Source organism: Triturus cristatus, chromosome 5_2 (assembly GCF_964204655.1).
Source record: "Triturus cristatus chromosome 5_2, aTriCri1.1, whole genome shotgun sequence".
Lineage (NCBI taxonomy): Eukaryota > Metazoa > Chordata > Amphibia > Caudata > Salamandridae > Triturus > Triturus cristatus.
In genome coordinates, this window is record NC_140588.1 from 800,666,319 (window position 1) to 800,684,158 (window position 17,840).

A 17,840-nucleotide genomic window follows, 5' to 3' on the forward strand; every position below is an offset into this window, starting at 1 on the left:
AGAGTTGGAGAGAGCAGGCACAGCCTTCCAGTCTGTCCTGGAGCGCAAATTATCACCGCTCAGGCCAATCCTGAAGCTGCTCTCATCATGAGAGCAGCTTCAGGATTGGCTGCAGGGCAGATGGGGAGCCTGTGCCTGCCTGGCAGTGGAAAGGAGAGGTCAGCAGAAGAGTGTGACACGATCATGGAGGGCGCAGGTAAGTTCTTTTTCAAAAAATTCCATTTGTCTCAGTGGACACTCGTTCATCCTCTTCCCTCCCCCCTCCCCCACCTGACCTCTTTTCCCCAACATGAGCCGCTCCTGGTTGAGAGATTCAATAGAGTGATCATGGGTTGTATCCAAGCAGCAATAAAGAAGAGGGGAAACCCGGAGTTGGAACTGGACAAATTAGAGTGGGCAAACCGCATAACTCCTACTGTAACAGAATATTGTCCCTTTAAGATTGTACGGGGATGGGTTTCTGAGGAAGATATGTGGTGTTGCTAAATTGGTTGCCATGGGGAGTATTTGTTACTGTGGTCATAGTTATGACGTGTTCATTCCATTTATGAATGTTCAGGACGATGGGTGAGTTGAAGAGAACTTCGTGTGAGAAGGATGTGCTAACCTGCTCTCCCCCATTTATGGAAAAAACTACTTTTTGATTCAACTACAATTTGAAGAGTCTCACTACAGGCTAAAAGACTTTCTGAGTTTAATCCACAAACCTTATGTGCCATCCCTATGGAACTTGAACTGTGAGAACTGTACAGGATGATCGCTTCTAAGAGACGAAACACAGTTTTGAGCAAGATGCACTTGAACCCTACCCTATTGCATCTCCCAAAATTCAAGTATAGCACCAGTGCTAAGTGGCAGGTTCAGTTCCCCAACCACACTCTCTAATGGCATAAGCTTCCCCTGTTAGCCAGGTAGAGGTGCTAATCTTGACTTTCAACAGAAACTCTGCCCCCAGGCAGAAAAGGAATGCTACACTGACAGGAATATTGGCGGCTCTCCTCCCTGAGTCTACCTTACCAACTCAAGGAAGAAATACCCTACTCCTTAACTGCTCCTTTGAGGACTACTACCCAATTTTCAGTATGCAGCCAAAACCAGACCCTGATTGCACTGCTCGGTCAAAATCAAGACAGTCATTATAGGGAGCACTGCTCCTGTGGACGTGCTGAGGGACTGACAAAAAAGACTGACTTGAGCCTTCAGCAGAAGTTTAAAAAAAAAATCTCCAGATACTTCTGGAGTGCTACACTGTTCCACATGGCTTGTCCTAAGGTACTTTTCCTGCGCAATGAGACTGGCATGCTGCTCATGTGTGACCAAGGCATATGGACCATGTCACATCCCCCACCTGATTCTTCAGATGGCAAGCTCCAGGCCATCAAGGTTTAATCTCACATGTACACTGTACATCAATCTCCTCTTTGTGAACCACAACGTCTGTGTGCCCTTGTTTTGACGGGCTATGGCAACAGGAGTTTGAATGTATCGACCGACGGTACCTCCCCACCGAGTTACGGTTGAGGTCGACCCTGATGGGTGGTATATTCTGGTTGAATCAATCTAGGATAGAATGCAGTATTTCGGGGTAGCGTAAACCTGCCTCCCAGACTGTGGCTGCTCTATTGGCCTGTTTACTGCGCTGGTCAAGTTTACCTTGGATTTTAGCAGAAAACATTTGTTTGTGTCCCTGATACCACACTAGATTGCTTGCACCCCACCAAACTCCCCAACTGTCCACACTTCAGCCTATCTAACACTGTGGGCCTCCCAATGGTCATCAGTTGAGAGCTGGAAAGTGATGCACCCAGGTGTGAGAGAATACTCATATTCCCCTCCTCATTATTTACACGTTTGCCTCAATAGTTTCCTGTGTCACCCGGCTACACACCTCCTTGTGTCAAATTCTGAATACCTGGGTAAGACCCTCTCTAATCATAACCCCCTCCTCTTGTGACTCAGGGAGGATACACACCACCAGTGCCCACTGGGCGTCCTCAGCATACAGCACTGGAGGACCAAGGTTCCCCCCCACCAAGCATGACACACTCGCTAATTACTTTACAGAAAATGCAAATATAGCCTTTACATGTGCAGTGGAATGGGATGCAATAAAAATAGTGGTCAGGGGGCACTGCATACATACGGTGCACGTCGAGCACTGAGTCTGGATTTAGACCAACTCAAGAGGGCCCTACAGTGAGTAGAAGATAATGGCATCACGAATACTACGGCTTGAGCTAAACTGCAGGAGGGGCAATAACACCACTCTCGCTAACTCAAATCTTTACGAGGACTGAACTATAAAACGTATCAACCCAAAAACACACAGAGGGATAAAAGCCAGACCATCTACTCAATTGGCTCCTTAAAATAGAGACCACGCACATGCCTAGTGACTAACATATGTACTGGCCCCTCTACTGTGGTATATTCGCAAGCATATATCCTTAAGGCATTCATAACCCAATATCAGTCCCTTTATAGTCCAAGACATGTACTGCATAAGAGGTGGTGTAGACACTGTAGCGCCAGTCTTTCTGGAAGGATTTGGGATATACCCTTGCTGGGTGAAACACATGCAGTATCACTGTATGCTGATGACGTACTCATATACGTCCGGGACATAAAAGGTGAGGTAGACACTTTAGTGCAAGAGCTGCACAAATTTACGATTACCTCTAGGTTAGGGGGTTAACTGGTTGAAAACTTGCTTATTCCTCCATGTTTCTATCGACCAAGATAGCCAAAAATAGCTCAGATTTTGCATCTTAGTGAAGCATTTTTTACTTAAAGTTATCCAGTTTAGACTAATATTAGCCCCAAGAGTTTTTATGAATCTTGGCTCTGTAGGTAACTGTACTGCATTGTCAAAGAACACAAGAAGATCCTCACTTTGATGACTGGCTTATATATGCCTCATCTTTTCTTAAGGTTTACAAAAACGTGCAAAGATTATGCAGAAAGCTACAGGCCCATGCATTTCTTGCATCCATCAGAAGTCTCCCCTATTGCCCACTCAGTATCTGCAGTTCATGTGAGGACTCTTCCAAACAGACTTGGCGACAGTGATTCTAGCACCTGCAAGAAGAGTGAGACTATTGTACTGACTGAAAGTCTATTGAGGCAATGGCCAAGGAATGTCTCAGGATTCAGGGGCACAGGGCAGCATGCCTACTTGTGGTGCATTGTGCTCAAATACATCTGTTACCTCAGGTCAGACATCTTTTACAGTGGTGTGCCCTAGATTTGGAAGTTATGAAGCCCTGATTCCTATAATGACTTGGATGTGCCAGGAATTTTAGTGGCCGTCAGTTCAGAAACATCTGTACAGAGCTCCTCCTCCACTTTGGCTCCTCCTACGCCATTAGTAATGACCATAGACACAAGTGCAGTAGGGTAGGGGGCGATCTTGGAGAACCATTTAGTACAGAGGCATTGGAATCAGTCAGTTCTTCCAAATAGAGAGAATTAGCAGCAAATCGCAGTCTTTGTATACTTCTCCCCAATCATTCAGATATATAAACAGATAATCAGGTAGCAAGCGCTTATGTCAACAGACAGTGGGGACCCCAAGTTCAACACTTGGTATGCATAACTCAGAAAATATTAGAGTGGGCATTGCCCAAACTTCTTTTCGATGCTGTCTATCTTACAGGGAAAGAGGAAGGGCACACAGATAATTTGAGTTAAGTGTTCCCATCCTCAGTGGATCTCTGCCTAAGTCCAATTCTTTTTAAAAGATTGTTGAATCTGTATGGCTGTCCCTGGCTGAACCCGTGTGCAGTGGAACAGAATAGCCTTCGGAGGTTCTCCAGCCTAATGCTCTAAATGAAAGCACAGGGGGGTGATTGTTTATCTCTGTGATGGCCTTGGGGTCTACTTTATGCCTTTTCTCCATTTCTTCTGCTTTTTTTTCAGATTAGTAGTTTCCCCCTTACAAGCCAGTGGGCGGGTACGCAGTCATTTAGAGGCTCTGAAATGGTTTCAGTTTTTGATCTAGCATTTAGACTGCTAAGAAGTATTTTTTCCTACGGTGATCAGAAGTTCACTTTCAGGTACCACCCTTGGTACTGACATATCTAGAGGGTCCTCCTTTTGAACCACTTCAAGCAGTATATTTGAAATAATTCTTACCTGCTACAGTTGTGTTTTTAGGTGTCATTTCATCAGCCCTATCTATTGGGGACACAGAAGCTCTTTTCTCCTCTCCTCCTTTTTATAGATGTGCTTCTTGTTGGCGGTCTTTAGACCAAGACATGGGTGGCATTTGGACCACACCCTCTTTGTGTTACCGGAGTTCCATCTAGTTTTCATTGCATGCAGTAATTGGTTCTTCCAGTATTTTTCATTATTTTAACAAATGAGGGAGAGAAAAAGCTTTGCACTTTGGATATATCTGCCTAGAGCTCGTTCAGATTGGCTAGAGCATACAGCAATATTTTGCAACACTGGCACACTTTGTGTTACATCTACTGGTCAATGTCATTGCCTCTCTACGGAGATTATTAGTTAAGGCTAACACTTTCATTGCTTATAATGTCGCTGGTATAAATCTTCATTACCCGATTCTGCAGGTATCTACTAGGAGGCTTGCTACCTCTTGTGCAGCCTTTGATTTTCTGATACAAACTGACCACATCACACTTTTATAAGTCATTATAAGCCGCATGAAGTTAAGGGTTTTTTGTCCGATTTTAGAATACAGGTATTATTATCAGTCCATGAATGAACTGTAGTTAAGCAAGAAGGCAGTTGGAATTTTTTTCTTTTTTCTGTTAATAAATAATCATTGGGTCTAGCTATATTTGTTTTATCAATATGGTCTTAAAGGTAGCTTCCTATTCAACTAGGGTAAATATTCGGTCTTCTCAAGACTGGGATGAAGAATGCCCAGGCGTCAATTCACCAAACTGCCAAGGGTAGCGGAGGTGACGTCACAAACCCTTTGACTTTAATGACATCACAGGATGGAACATCATTTGAACTTGGTCCTTGACCCTTCCCAGGAAGGAATGTCACATGTCCTTAAACCTGATGATAGCACAATAATTGGCATCACTGAAGTTCCATACAAACAAATCACTATTTTAGATTCCATCTATACTAGGGCTCTGGCTTGATATGGCAGGGGTACAGTACTTGTTTTTCTTTGCATTAAATGAAAAAAGGTGTTCATCTGAAGACAAAACACACAAGATCACTGGGCACATTAATACCTATACCAAAAATGTAATGAGTTAAAAGTTACCCTAGTGTACACCTCAACGAGAAATGTCTTGATAAATCATAGAGACAGGAAGAAAAAAAAGATTTAAAACACAATAATAGTTATGGCCACATGTATTATTTGAGTTAGACCATACATTTAATATGAACACTTCATGCTCTGTCTCGCCTCTTTTTCAGGCTTCTCACCACTCTCTCTCTGTCTTTTTCTCCGTTGCGCTTCTGCCTCATCTTTCTGCTTTTATTAGTTTTTCGCCTTTCTGCCTTTTTTGCTCCTCTCCTCGCTCTTCAAGCTTTTGTGCCTCCTTTTTAGGTCTCGCCTGACCCAGCGCATGCGCTGGTCTGGCGAGACTTTTTGAGAGGCCTCCAAAAAAGTGATATCAGGCCAGCCTAAAGCTACAGTGTATGTGCGCGGGCACGTGCGCCGCGCTTGACCGCGATTACTTTCACTTTCGCGGCCACTTTGATGTTTGATCGCGATCACTTACACGGCCGCTTGGCATAGCAAATAGGTCTCGCTTTTGGGAACTTATAAGTATTTAGTTATGCAACTGTTGCATGGCTAAACATTATAAGGTCCCAAAGGCGAGACCTATTGGCTATGCCAATGCTTGTTTCATTTGCCTTGTTGCTTTTTTGTGCTTTTGCCTCGTTTTTTCTGCCTTTCCTATTGCCTTTTTGTGCTTTTGCCTCGTTTTCTCTGTCTTTTTATTTCCTTTCTGTGCTCCTATGCCTTTTGTGTGATTTTTCTGCCCTTATACCCCACCTTCTTACTGCGCTCTCCAGCCTCCCTCCCCCGCTCCTTACCTGTTTCTCCTAACTCTTCCTCATGCTTCTCCCGCCTTCCGCTTCCTACACCCTCCCTAGCCCAGCCCCTCACACTCCTCCCCCTCCTTAGGACCTACTTAATGGCAGCCACTGTGCATCTGCGCAGCGGGCGGCCAAACACGTGCCAAACTCAAGTCCATTCGCGACTGTCTGGGTCAGGATCAGGTCCGGTGCCCGAGACACTGGTTCGTTTGACCTCTGACTCTACACTCCCTCGGACCTGCTAGCTCTCAACCCCTGACACCTGACAACTGCTTCTGTGCCACAACCCTTTCCACAGTAGGACCTTTCTCCTGCGTACACTGCCACTTCTCCTGTAGCAACACTCCCACTCCTCCTGCCACACTCAACTTTCCCCGCATGCATGCTCCTCAACACCAGATCCCTCCCCAGGCATGCCACAGAAGTATGGTACCTCCTAGACACCCACTCATCCAACGTGCAATTTCTCACAGAAACTTGGCTCTCCTCAACCTTTGCCCCTGACATCGCGGTGGACGTCCCTCTAGGAAACAAGATCGCCCGCTAGGACAGGCTACACAAGTCCAGATGAGAACTCGCAATACTTCACTAGGAGACCATCACCTGCATAACACCTCCTGACACCGACATCGCCTTCATGAAGCAGCTTCACTTCTGCCTACAAGTCAACCACACAGACACTATCACAGGTACCCTCACCTACCGACCACCCAGACTGTTCACCACCTTCAGAAACCTTCTCACCGACTTCATAAACCCTATGCCCATCGAACGCAACAACTTAACTCTGCTAATTACCTCAACTTTCATATTGATGACTCAACTGACCCCAACTTCACTGCCCTCCTCGAGAGCCTCTACAACATCAAAAATAACCAAATCGTTGAAGACCTTACTCAGAACGCAGGACACACCCTCAACCCAATCTTCACTGCTAGCAACAAAGTCATTTTCAGGCACCTCACTCAACTCACCTGGACTCACCACTCAATCGTACACTTCCACATCAATGCACATCACCCAAGAACACCAACAACCTCAGACGCAGTTGGACCAAGATAGCAGAAGAAGACTGGAGCCTCACCCTCAGATTCAACCAGCCTGACCCTACTGGCAACCAGCATACCGACATAAGAGACTTCAACATCTGGATCCCTGACTGCACCGATGCAGATGTTCCCACAGGGATGTCAGACAAGCAAGAACACACGCTCAAGCTCGCTGGTACACGTATGACCTGGAAACTTCAAACATCATTGCAAAGAGCTAGAGAGAAGATGGATAACCAGCAGTGACAGCACCACCAGGGACACCAACAAAGCAGCTCTCAGGAAATACCATGCCCCCATCAAAGAAGCCAGGAAAGCAGACCTTGCTCAGAGGCTGGAATCCATATGAAACACTGCCAGAGAACTCTTCAACATCATCAGAGAATTTTCCAACTCCGCCACTGCCACCAACACCATCACCCACCACAGAATCCTTTTAGCAACCTCTCTGATTTCTTCCACAACAGAATACTCAAGATCTACAGCAACTTCAAACCCCAACCCTCCACAGAAGACCACATCAAACAACTACAACACAACACAACCACAACACACCTACTCATGAACTGGAACCCCTTCATAATGGAAGACACCGACAAAATCATGAAAACCATCCACTCCAGACCACCTGCAGACATTTGCTCACACCCCATCTACAACCTGGGAAGAGCCCAGATGAGCAACTTCCTCACCTCCATCTTCAACACAACTATACGCAACAGCACCCTTCCCAACAACTGGAAACATGGCGAGGTCAAAGCCCTCCTAAAGAAACCATCAGCTGACCCAGAAGCATACGGCAAGTACAGACTCATCTCTCTCCTGTCTTCCTAGTTCAGGGTCGTGGAGAAAGCAATCAACATGCAACTCTCCACCCACCTCGAACAGAACCACCTCCTAGAGATCACTTAGTCGGGATTAAGCAGCAACCATAGCATGGAAACCACTGTCATAGTAGCTACTGACGACTTCAGGACCATCATGGACAGATGGGAAACCCCATCCTCCTCGACCTCTCAGCAGCATTCAACACCATATCTCATGCAACCTTCATCTCAAGACTCCACGACTCTGGGATCCAAGACCCTGCCCTTAGATTGATCACATTCTTCCTCTCCAACAGAACCCAACAGGTCAGACTCTGTGCATACTCTTCCCAACCCAATCATCTCAACTGCGGAGTCCCCTAGGGATCTTCCCTCAGCCGACCCTCTTCAAAGTCTGAATGACATCCCTCACACACATCATCAAAGCCCTCAAGATTAACATGGCCTCGCACGCTGATGACACCCAGCTTATCCTCTCCCTCACTGAAAAAAACAACACCACTAGGACTAATTTCAGAACCTGTATGATCAACTGGCAAACTGGATGAAATAGAACTACATGAAACTGAACACAGACAAAACAGAAATCTTGATATTCAGAAACAAGAGCTGCCCATAATCCTCCTGGTGGCCAGCAGAACTAGGACCTACACCCACATCTAGAGACCATGCAAGAAACCTTGGAATCATCCTAGACAACAAATTCAAAATGACTTAGCAAGTGAATGCAGGAGTGTTCGCATCCTGTTTTGTCATATTAAGGATGCCCCGCACGCACACAAGAGAAACCGTCACCCAAGCCCTCATAACAAGCAGACTGGACTACAGCAACACTGGCATCTCCAACCAACTCATTCTAAGGCTCCAAATGACCCAGAACACTGCTGCCAGACCCATCCTGGACATCACTCGCAGCGCTCACATCACTAGGGGTGGGAGGAACTTGCGGTGTTTCACTCCCCGGAATTCACGGGGTAACATAAAAACTCTGCACGATTCCACAGAGTTCCGCTTACCCCAGCACTTTAATGTCTAAGTATTGCCTTGAGGAAAGCTGATTACGTAACCACTGAGAGCATCATAATGTTCTGCATTTAAGTCCTGGGCCCCATCCATAATGCATGGGTAGCAGGCGCTGCACTCTGATTACAAAATGGTGTCCTTAAGTGAGCATATTAACGGTGTGAATAATTCACTGGCACAGCTTATTGTCAGGGCTGGCATTGTGGAATTGCAATTTCTAATATGCGTCGCAAATATTTTTAACGCAAAATACATCTCAAGATGGAATAGTACAATCAAAATGATTACCTTATTCTTTTGTTTCACAACAGCGAAATTAAATACGGTACCTAATTTTGTGACATGAATTGCATCTGTGCCCCAAAACGTTATTGTTGTGCTGCTTGTGTGCAAGATGCAAAAGAAATGCAGGAAGTGGCCAAGTGGAGCGTAGTGGGGTGCGAAGACAAATTCAACTCTGCTTTAGTCTGAAGTTGTTTTTTATATGCCTTACATGTTTACTTGCCACCCTAGTCAATCCCCTATGCCAGAACGGCACAGGCATAAGACATGAACAATGATCTCTGGCTCCTGCATGCATAACCGACAGACATCTTGACCCAGCCTTCTTCTACATGGGGAAAATATTTTAATTGGGGCAAGAGTCCCAACCTATACTTCAGGAAGTGCACCTTGGCCCGGTTTCTGTAAGTTTCACGTAGGCAGCCCTGTGGTTTTAGCCTGGTGTAATTTTGAAGTGTCATCCACCCATTACTGCGCTTAGACAGTTTGTCTTTGTCCTCAAGCATTGATAACAACTGTGCACTTGTGCCATCCTTAGCCTACGATAACAGGTCACGAAGTCTGTCTTCCAAACCAGAGACTGTTTGGCAATGCCAAACTCCAGCCTAATTTGTGCTGGCGATTTGTTTGGAGGTAGTTGGATGATTGACCTGTATATTTTAAGGACCATTCTATCCAGGGTGGCAGAGTCCCCACCCCTGAGCGCCTCGCTACTATAGGTCAGAGTGGGAAGGATCTTAGCTTGAGCCACTTGCAAGATTGGTGTAAGCATGGGGCCATATAGTTTGGTAGATAGAGACCTCAGGCCAAAAGCCAGCTTGTTGCCCTTCTTCCATGTTTCCTCCAATTGGTCTCTATATCCTCCATTGCCGTTGAAGTGTACTGCAAGGTACTTGAAACTTTTTACTGATTTGATTCTTTCATCCTCAAGAAACCAGGTATGCTTCTATACCTTTTTTCATTGCACTAATAATATTTTAGTTTGGGAGGCTGGAAGGATGGGAGCGGTTTTGTTACTGGAGGTCGGTTTTGCAGCGGTGCTGCAATCTCAGCCCCAGCAAAAACACAAGCAGCAAGCAAGCATAAATCACTCACTTTCGTTTCCAGCTCCAAAGCCAGCAACTGGGGGCTGAGCCAAAATTTCCAGGCAGGCAGGCTGGCACAGGTAAGAGCGGTGGGGTGTAGTAGGGATGGGGAAGTCAACAGACGACGGGATAAGTAAAATTAAATTAAAAAAATAATAAAACCACTTACCTTGCACTTGTTGCATCGCAGGTTTTATTTATTTATTTTTCTAATTTTAATTTTGCATTGTCTGTCGACTCCCCCCACCCTGCCGCCCACCGCTCTTTTCCCGTGTCAATCGTGCCTGTTTCCATGGCTGCTTTGGGTTCCCAGCCCATCCCTGCCTAAATTAGAAAGGAGGAGACTTTCCACAAATGTTTTTTTTTTTTAAGGCTTGGATGGGGGGTTCAGTTCTGTGTAATGGGGCAAAATATCAGTCTTATCATAACTCTGATGAGGATGACTGAGATGAAGAGTATTAACCGGTTCATTTCTACTTAACCAACTGATTTTCAGTAATGGGGCAAAATCCGATTTTCAGTAATGTGGCTAAACAGACCCAGGGCACACAAAGTATCACCAGCAAATATCAGATTGACGCAGTGTACAGAAAAGATGAGAAACAATCATTGTTTACAGAAGATTATGTATTTGAAACTGTGGCTGATACATATGCAGTTGTGTTGGGATAGTGCAGAGGTGAGTGCCTATTTGTAAGTAGGATTTTGTAGGTGTATCCGGGCAAGAGTATAAGTTTTAAGTTAATTAGGATGAAATATCCAATTGATGCAAGTAGATCCGATGGTGATGGTAAGATATTCGTGCTTTTATTAGTCTGCTAGAAAAGAAAAGGGATGGCACAGCCAACACGTGTTTCGCCCCCTAACTGGCCATCAGGCCTAGGGCTTCCTCAGGGCTGTACATAGGCAGTGTTACAGCAAGGGTTATTTACACAGAGTTTGGTAAGTCATGTGTACAAGACATACAAGGTTGTGGGTGGTAGGGACAGAAGAAAGGGTAAGTCAAAAATAAGTAAGGGAAGGGAGAGGGGAAAGAAAGAGGAAAAGGAGCAGAGTTGAGGTGCGAGGGATTAGCAAAGGTTGTTACAGGAAGTTTTGGTGTGATTAGATGGAAGAGTATATGGGTGGGGGAATAGAGGGAGGTAAGGTGGAGGTTGAAAGGAGTATATTAGAACAATTGTGCAAAATGTAGTTAAGTAGCAAGGAAAGAATAGGTGATGTGATTCGGGTATTTAATCGTATTGAAGGTGAAAAAGAAATGTAGATAGTTATATTAAGCGGGGAAGGTTGACATTTACAGGAATCCATGTCATACAATACAATTTTAGCATTAACACGATAGTTTAAGCACAGTCAATTTAAAACATAATGGCATCAGAGATTGAAGAAAGTAATATAGTGTAAAATGTCAAGGAGCCCCAATTCGGGGCAGCGCGCGTATGCAAGACAAAATCAAAACAGTTGCCGGTTTACAAGGTGCATATTTACGAAAACATCATAATAACGAAACATTTTTTAGATTAGAAGCCAAGCGGTCATTTAGGGAGGGAGAGAAAAGGAATTGCATGTCATATAAGAGCAAGGTAGTCGAGAGAGTCAACAATTTTAAGACAAGTCATTGGGGGTTCCAAAAGTTATATAGTGATGACGCAATCATGAAACGCAGGAAACAAATTATATAGACATGAGTGAAAAACAGATAGTCACAATTGAACCCAGCGTTACGAGTATACGTTAAGTCAGAGGCAAGATGTCAATCGGCAAACAATTGTAAGAAGTGAGCATATATTTACAGTATGAATGGGATTGCAGCGTCAAGGGTAGCCGGGTCAGGTATGAGATGAAAGAAAGGAAATTGACATTAGTTACATCTAATACGGGTTGTTAGCGAAAACGCGGGTAAATAGGTGCGTGGCGCCAAAAGTAATGAATCGGTGACTAGTGTGAACCGAGGGAGAAGCGCGTCATCGGTCAAGATACATCGTGATTTTTAGGTTGGATGAATGCAGTAACATGCAATAACTAAATGGGAATGTAATTATGAAGTGAAAAACACATCGGTGGGTGCGGTTTAAAACACGGAAAAAAAACATGTGGTTTGAAAAGTGGAGCTATCCCAGAATGTGGAAAGTGCTCTTAGATGCTCGACAAACTGTAAGTCGTGAAGTAGGACGTGAATGCCAAACCTTTACCTATTTGTAAGTGTTTGGTGTGTCCAAAGAGTATACATATAACTTGGAAGTCTGCTGCATTAATGCATGAAAGGCAGACAGCACAGTTCAGAAGAGTGAGGAAATCACTACTCACTCTTTCAGATCTATGTTGCCTACAATTAATCCATCTCATTGGAAAAAATTATAGTTACATGTATGAGCTTTAGATTCTGAAGGTGCATTACAACTCCAGAGCCCAAGGCTGTATCCTAAAAGGATAAGCCGGCTCCTGTTTTATGCACTTGCACTGCATTCATTGAACCCGATAGTTCTTCGAGTTAGAGCCTGATTTGCAGAGAGCACAGCTCAGAAATGGGTTTGCCACTTTTCGAGGCGTAATTTCAAGCCCCTATTGCCGCCACAACTTCACTTTTCAGTTCATTGTGATAGCGATAGGGGACTCGCCTTATTTACAAGGCATACTTAGCATGAAAGGGGAGGCAAATGGGTGTTGCTGTGGGCATTCCATCACGACACCCATTGATTCTGACGCTGGCCCATATTTACATAGTGGCGTAAATAGGAGGCAGCGCCAAAATTAAGACCAGGAAAGCCCTGGTTTTACCCAGGTGAAACGAGGAGAAATTATTTGCTGTTTCCATGTTTGCTGCGTTGTGCAGCACACATGGAAACAGCAAAACGCCAATGATTGTTTATGTGTAGGAAGGTGTCCCTTCCTGCACATAAACAATATTTTAAAAAAATAATGTTTTGCAACTTCTATGTGTGCTGCATTGAGCAGCACACATAGAAGTTACAAAACACCATTTAAAGATTATGTGCAGGAAGGGACACATTCCTGCACATAAACATCTTTCCCTACAACGCAGGCACCCTTGCGCAAGGTTGCCTGTCTTGGCGCTAGGCAGCGCAGCCGGTAATGCAGCGCTGCACCATATTCTTGTAAATATGGTGCAGCCATACGTTTCTAAAGTGACGCAGCGTGTCGTTAGATAAGACACGCTTCGCCACCTTACTAGTAAATAAGCCCCTTTGTTTCCAGGCAGTGCTGCCTAAAATCATGCAATTACTGCCATGTGTTTCCGAGCTCTGCTGTCAGATAAACAAGCATTAACTGAAGCTTTTTCAAGTTAATGTAAGCCCTGAAGACGTCGAAAAGTGCACGGACCCCTTCTGCGCAGGCGCAGCACAGAAAGCGACATCATGATACGCCTCTGGCCTCTAGATCCTGGAGGTTATTGCCTCCTTGCAGAATTACCCTAAAATTCAGTGCAATTTGCTCAATGTGTGCCTTTTGGAAAATGACATATTTTACAAATAAAGAAACGTAAATATTCTGCACAGAAGCCTAAAGACTGAACAGTGAATCATTTTCAGTTTTGGAATATGTTACTGGTTTTAGACAGCAAGCATTAACTGTAAGAGGACTAATTAATACGTCTCTCCTTATTTTCCCCTAGATCGAGGCCCGTAAAAGAGTTGCCAAAACCGTGCTGGTGTTAGTTGGGTTGTTTGCATTTTGCTGGTTGCCCAACCACATCCTCTACTTGTACCGATCCTTCACATATCACTCCTTGATCGATTCTTCCGTGTTTCACCTCACAGCCACTATTTTCTCTCGAGCTCTGGCTTTCAGCAACTCCTGCGTAAACCCCTTCGCTCTCTACTGGCTGAGCAAATCCTTCCGGCAGCATTTCAAGAAGCAGGTGATGTGCTGCAAGGCCAGGCCTCCCGTGCGCCAGCCCAGCCCGACCCAGAGTCACACCAACACCGGGGTTACTGCAGTCAAAGACAACATACAGATCTCGGAAATCAGCTTCACCCTGATCGGCGACAACGACGTGAAAAAAGAAGAGGACAGTATTTAAGTGTGGCTATCGCTGGATCAGAAAGACAGTGGACTTTTCAGTTGTGGAAAAAACTTAGGTGATTTGCTCATAACATTCTGATAAATTGAAATCATGTTTAAAAATTACGTGTTTGCTGTCAAGTCATGTTACATGTCTGTTCCCACTCAGGTGAATGTTTTACTGAAATACATGCGGTGAAATAGCAGATACTTTGGGCGTTTGGTTGGAGTGGGTTATTGATGTGTTGGAAACCTGCTCTTTAATTAATCACTTATGCTTTGATGGTCAGAACCATCTACATACATTTGTCATAAAGGATAAAAAAAAGACGGTAGATGTCTCGAGGCATATAGTTTACAGGGTTGGAGGGGTTTATAGGCTCCTGTTAAACAACTATTTTTCGCATGCTTATGTTTTTTGGGTTAAATTCACATATGCAAAAACACACACAAATACACACATATAATCCTCCTAATGTTAGGAAGAGGCGCTGGCAGGCAAACGACGCGGAGCAGCACATGGTCCAGTCCCAAATGCCTGATTCAATGTGCTGCGGGATTGGCAGCTCCCACTTCAGCGTATATAAATGGGAGTGATTGTGCGATTTTATTGGTCAAAATACAGTGATATCAAAACCTATATTTCAGAGGAACCCTTGAAATATGGAAAATATTTAATGGGCTCCTCTGGAATATGTTTCAGCTCCAACCCACCCTGTCAAGTTTATTGTTCTTCATTGTTTACTAAGCTCTTGGCCTTTGTCCCCGCGGCTTATACTGTTGCCAGAATTCCTCAATGGCAATGTATAGCCATATTACATGGCTACAAATTTATATCCTCTCTTTCTCTCTCTCTCTCTATATGTATATATATATATATATGTGTATGCATGTATGTATATACACACTCCCACATATGCAAATATGAAGAATGTAATATGTTATGTATTGCCATTGCTAGATATGGGAGGGCCCATGACTCACGAGCATCATGAGAGTGATGATGCCCTCCCTCGAAATGCCATCTTGTATTGTATATGTACTCTATCACATGGTACGGTGCGTTTGGAACACCCATTCAAATGTGTGTTAAAAAGACGATGCTCTCCCTCAACTATGGTATTAAATATCATATTACACTCTGCACATCTGTTATATTGGGCCCTACGGGGGGCAGCACAGACCACAGGCTAGCTTGTTGGTGTGAAAAAGGCCGCTTTATTGGAAACAGGTGCACCTTACATAAAACATACCTTGGCCTGTGCCGTACAAAACTAATGCTCACTAAATATAGCCTTCCTATCTGGCCCCCCACCCCCTCCCCTAAAATTGTTTCCCCCCTGCAACAATCATAACACAACTTACAATTCCTAACTTTCCTACCCTACCTAACTAGGTAACTTCTTATGTTCTACCCCACTGTAACCATAACTCAGTATATGTCCCCCATGACCTAGGAGAAAACACCCCCAAATCCTTGCGCACCACACCAGCACCTGTTCCAGCGACAACCCCAAACAAAGCATCCCCCCCGATGCACCTGTCCCCAAGAAAACCACCCCGACTGCCAAGCCAGAAACGACACCCCCACCCCCCCAAAAAAAGGGGTCCACCAACTCTTAGGGAAGGAGGGCGGGACAAAGCTCGCGCTAACCACCCAGCCAGCCGTTGTGTCACGATCCACCGAAATGGTGGGTCGCCACACAAAATGGCCAGCTATATAGCCAACCAGCCCAAATAGCCCAAATCTCGCCAACCCGCCCCCGTGCTCCGGCTGCCCCCCCCGGCCCAAAAACCCCCGGGAGGGCGAGCCTCCCGCTGGTCGGCCACACCCCCAAAGCCCATTGGGCCCTACGGGGGGCAGCACAGACCACAGGCTAGCTTGTTGGTGTGAAAAAGGCCGCTTTATTGGAAACAGGTGCACCTTACATAAAACATACCTTGGCCTGTGCCGTACAAAACTAATCCTCATTAAATATAGCCTTCCTATCTGGCCCCCACCCCCTCCCCTAAAATTGTTTCCCCCCTGCAACAATCATAACACAACTTACAATTCCTAACTTTCCTACCCTACCTAACTAGGTAACTTCTTATGTTCTACCCCACCGTAACCATATCTCAATATATGTCCCCCATGACCTAGGAAATAACGCCCTCGAAAGTCGTAACTGCCAGCTTTCGACCCCCCTTTAGGCCTCCTGACGCCTCGGGTACCTGCACACACCCATTGCCCTGTCCAATGCCTCCTTCATCTGAATAATATATAGCTCCATGCCATACCGAGACAAATGCACCCCGTCTTCTCTAAAAAAATACACTGCCGCATAGCGTAATTCCGGGTGTTCCATCCTACCTATCCCCTCCCTGTCACAAAAAACCTGCATGTCCCTATTAATCTTCCGGCGCGCCCTATCTATGGCCGCCGGGCGCGCAGCCCCCCTCCAAATTCTCCGCAGAATGAATTCTGACCAAATTACGTAGCAACCTGACCACTGTGTCCGAATCTCCAGCAGATCCCTTTTCATCTGCTTCAACAGTGCCAGGCCTTTGCACTGCACCAAATCATTCTCCCCTAAATGTATGACCAAAACATTAGGACACACTCCCCCCTTTGCAGCCCTGTTCAGTACCAGAAAAAGCTCATGCCATCTCATACCCCCTTGCCCCTGCCACTGACATTGAAACAACCTAGGATCCAATTCTAAATTCAGGTTCCTGCTCTTGTCCCATTCATATCGCTCCCCTCGCTTGACGAACGAGTGGCCCAGGATGAGGATGGACAACCTGGCCACGTCCGGCCCTCCACCGCACCTGGAAAGAGACACATGTCAGCACAAAGGAAGCACTCCGCCTACTTTCCCCCCCCTCTGAAGCCTGCGCCCGAACGTATGTCTGGTAACAGTCCGACTTCCACCTCCCCAAATGCATATTGTCCTCCCTCCCCCACCCCTGTTGAGCCGCATCCGTTGCCGCCCGATCCGAAAAGAATGCGTCCTGAAAAATGTTGGCTCCTCCCCCATGCCGAGCAGGGCGTGCCGCAGGACCCACAGCAGCTGGGCCGCCGTCACCCGGTCCCCCACGACCCGGCAAAATATTTCACCCTCCACCGACCGCAACCGGGATGCTAATCGCCCCCACCACACCGCCGGGCAGATGTCCTGCTCCAACGCGGGTCCCAGAAACACCCAGGTCCCCTCACCCCGCTGATCTGTCTTTGAGCGCTATAAGCGAACCGCCACCTCCCCGGCCCGCAACTCCACAGCCTCCCAGCACACCCCCGGCTTCCCCCTCTGCCCCACCAGCTCGGACACCCTGAAAGCCCCAAAATACATCCACGACATAAGAGTGGAAAACAACAGAATCTCTTCCCGATTATGGCAGAAACCAGGCAGGCGCTGTAGCACACCTCTTAGCATGCGCCCTGTGATCGGACGACGCTGACGAGCCGTGGCCCCTCGCTCTCGCACCCAGCCCTCCAGTAAGCGTGCACCCAACTCCCCCGCTGACGGCGCATA

The 17,840-nt window shown here is 45.9% G+C and overlaps 1 protein-coding gene across 1 annotated transcript in view; it reads left to right on the forward strand.

The window, feature by feature from the left end:
* The window catches only part of BRS3 (bombesin receptor subtype 3), a 152,181-nt gene extending 137,348 nt beyond the window's left edge, over window positions 1-14,833 (forward strand). Inside the window, exon 3 of the mRNA XM_085606676.1 lies at window positions 13,937-14,833. Coding sequence (XP_085462802.1) covers window positions 13,937-14,344 — 408 coding nt within the window. The 3' untranslated portion in view covers window positions 14,345-14,833. The remainder of the gene's footprint in view (window positions 1-13,936) is intronic.
* Window positions 14,834-17,840: the final 3,007 nt, after the last annotated feature.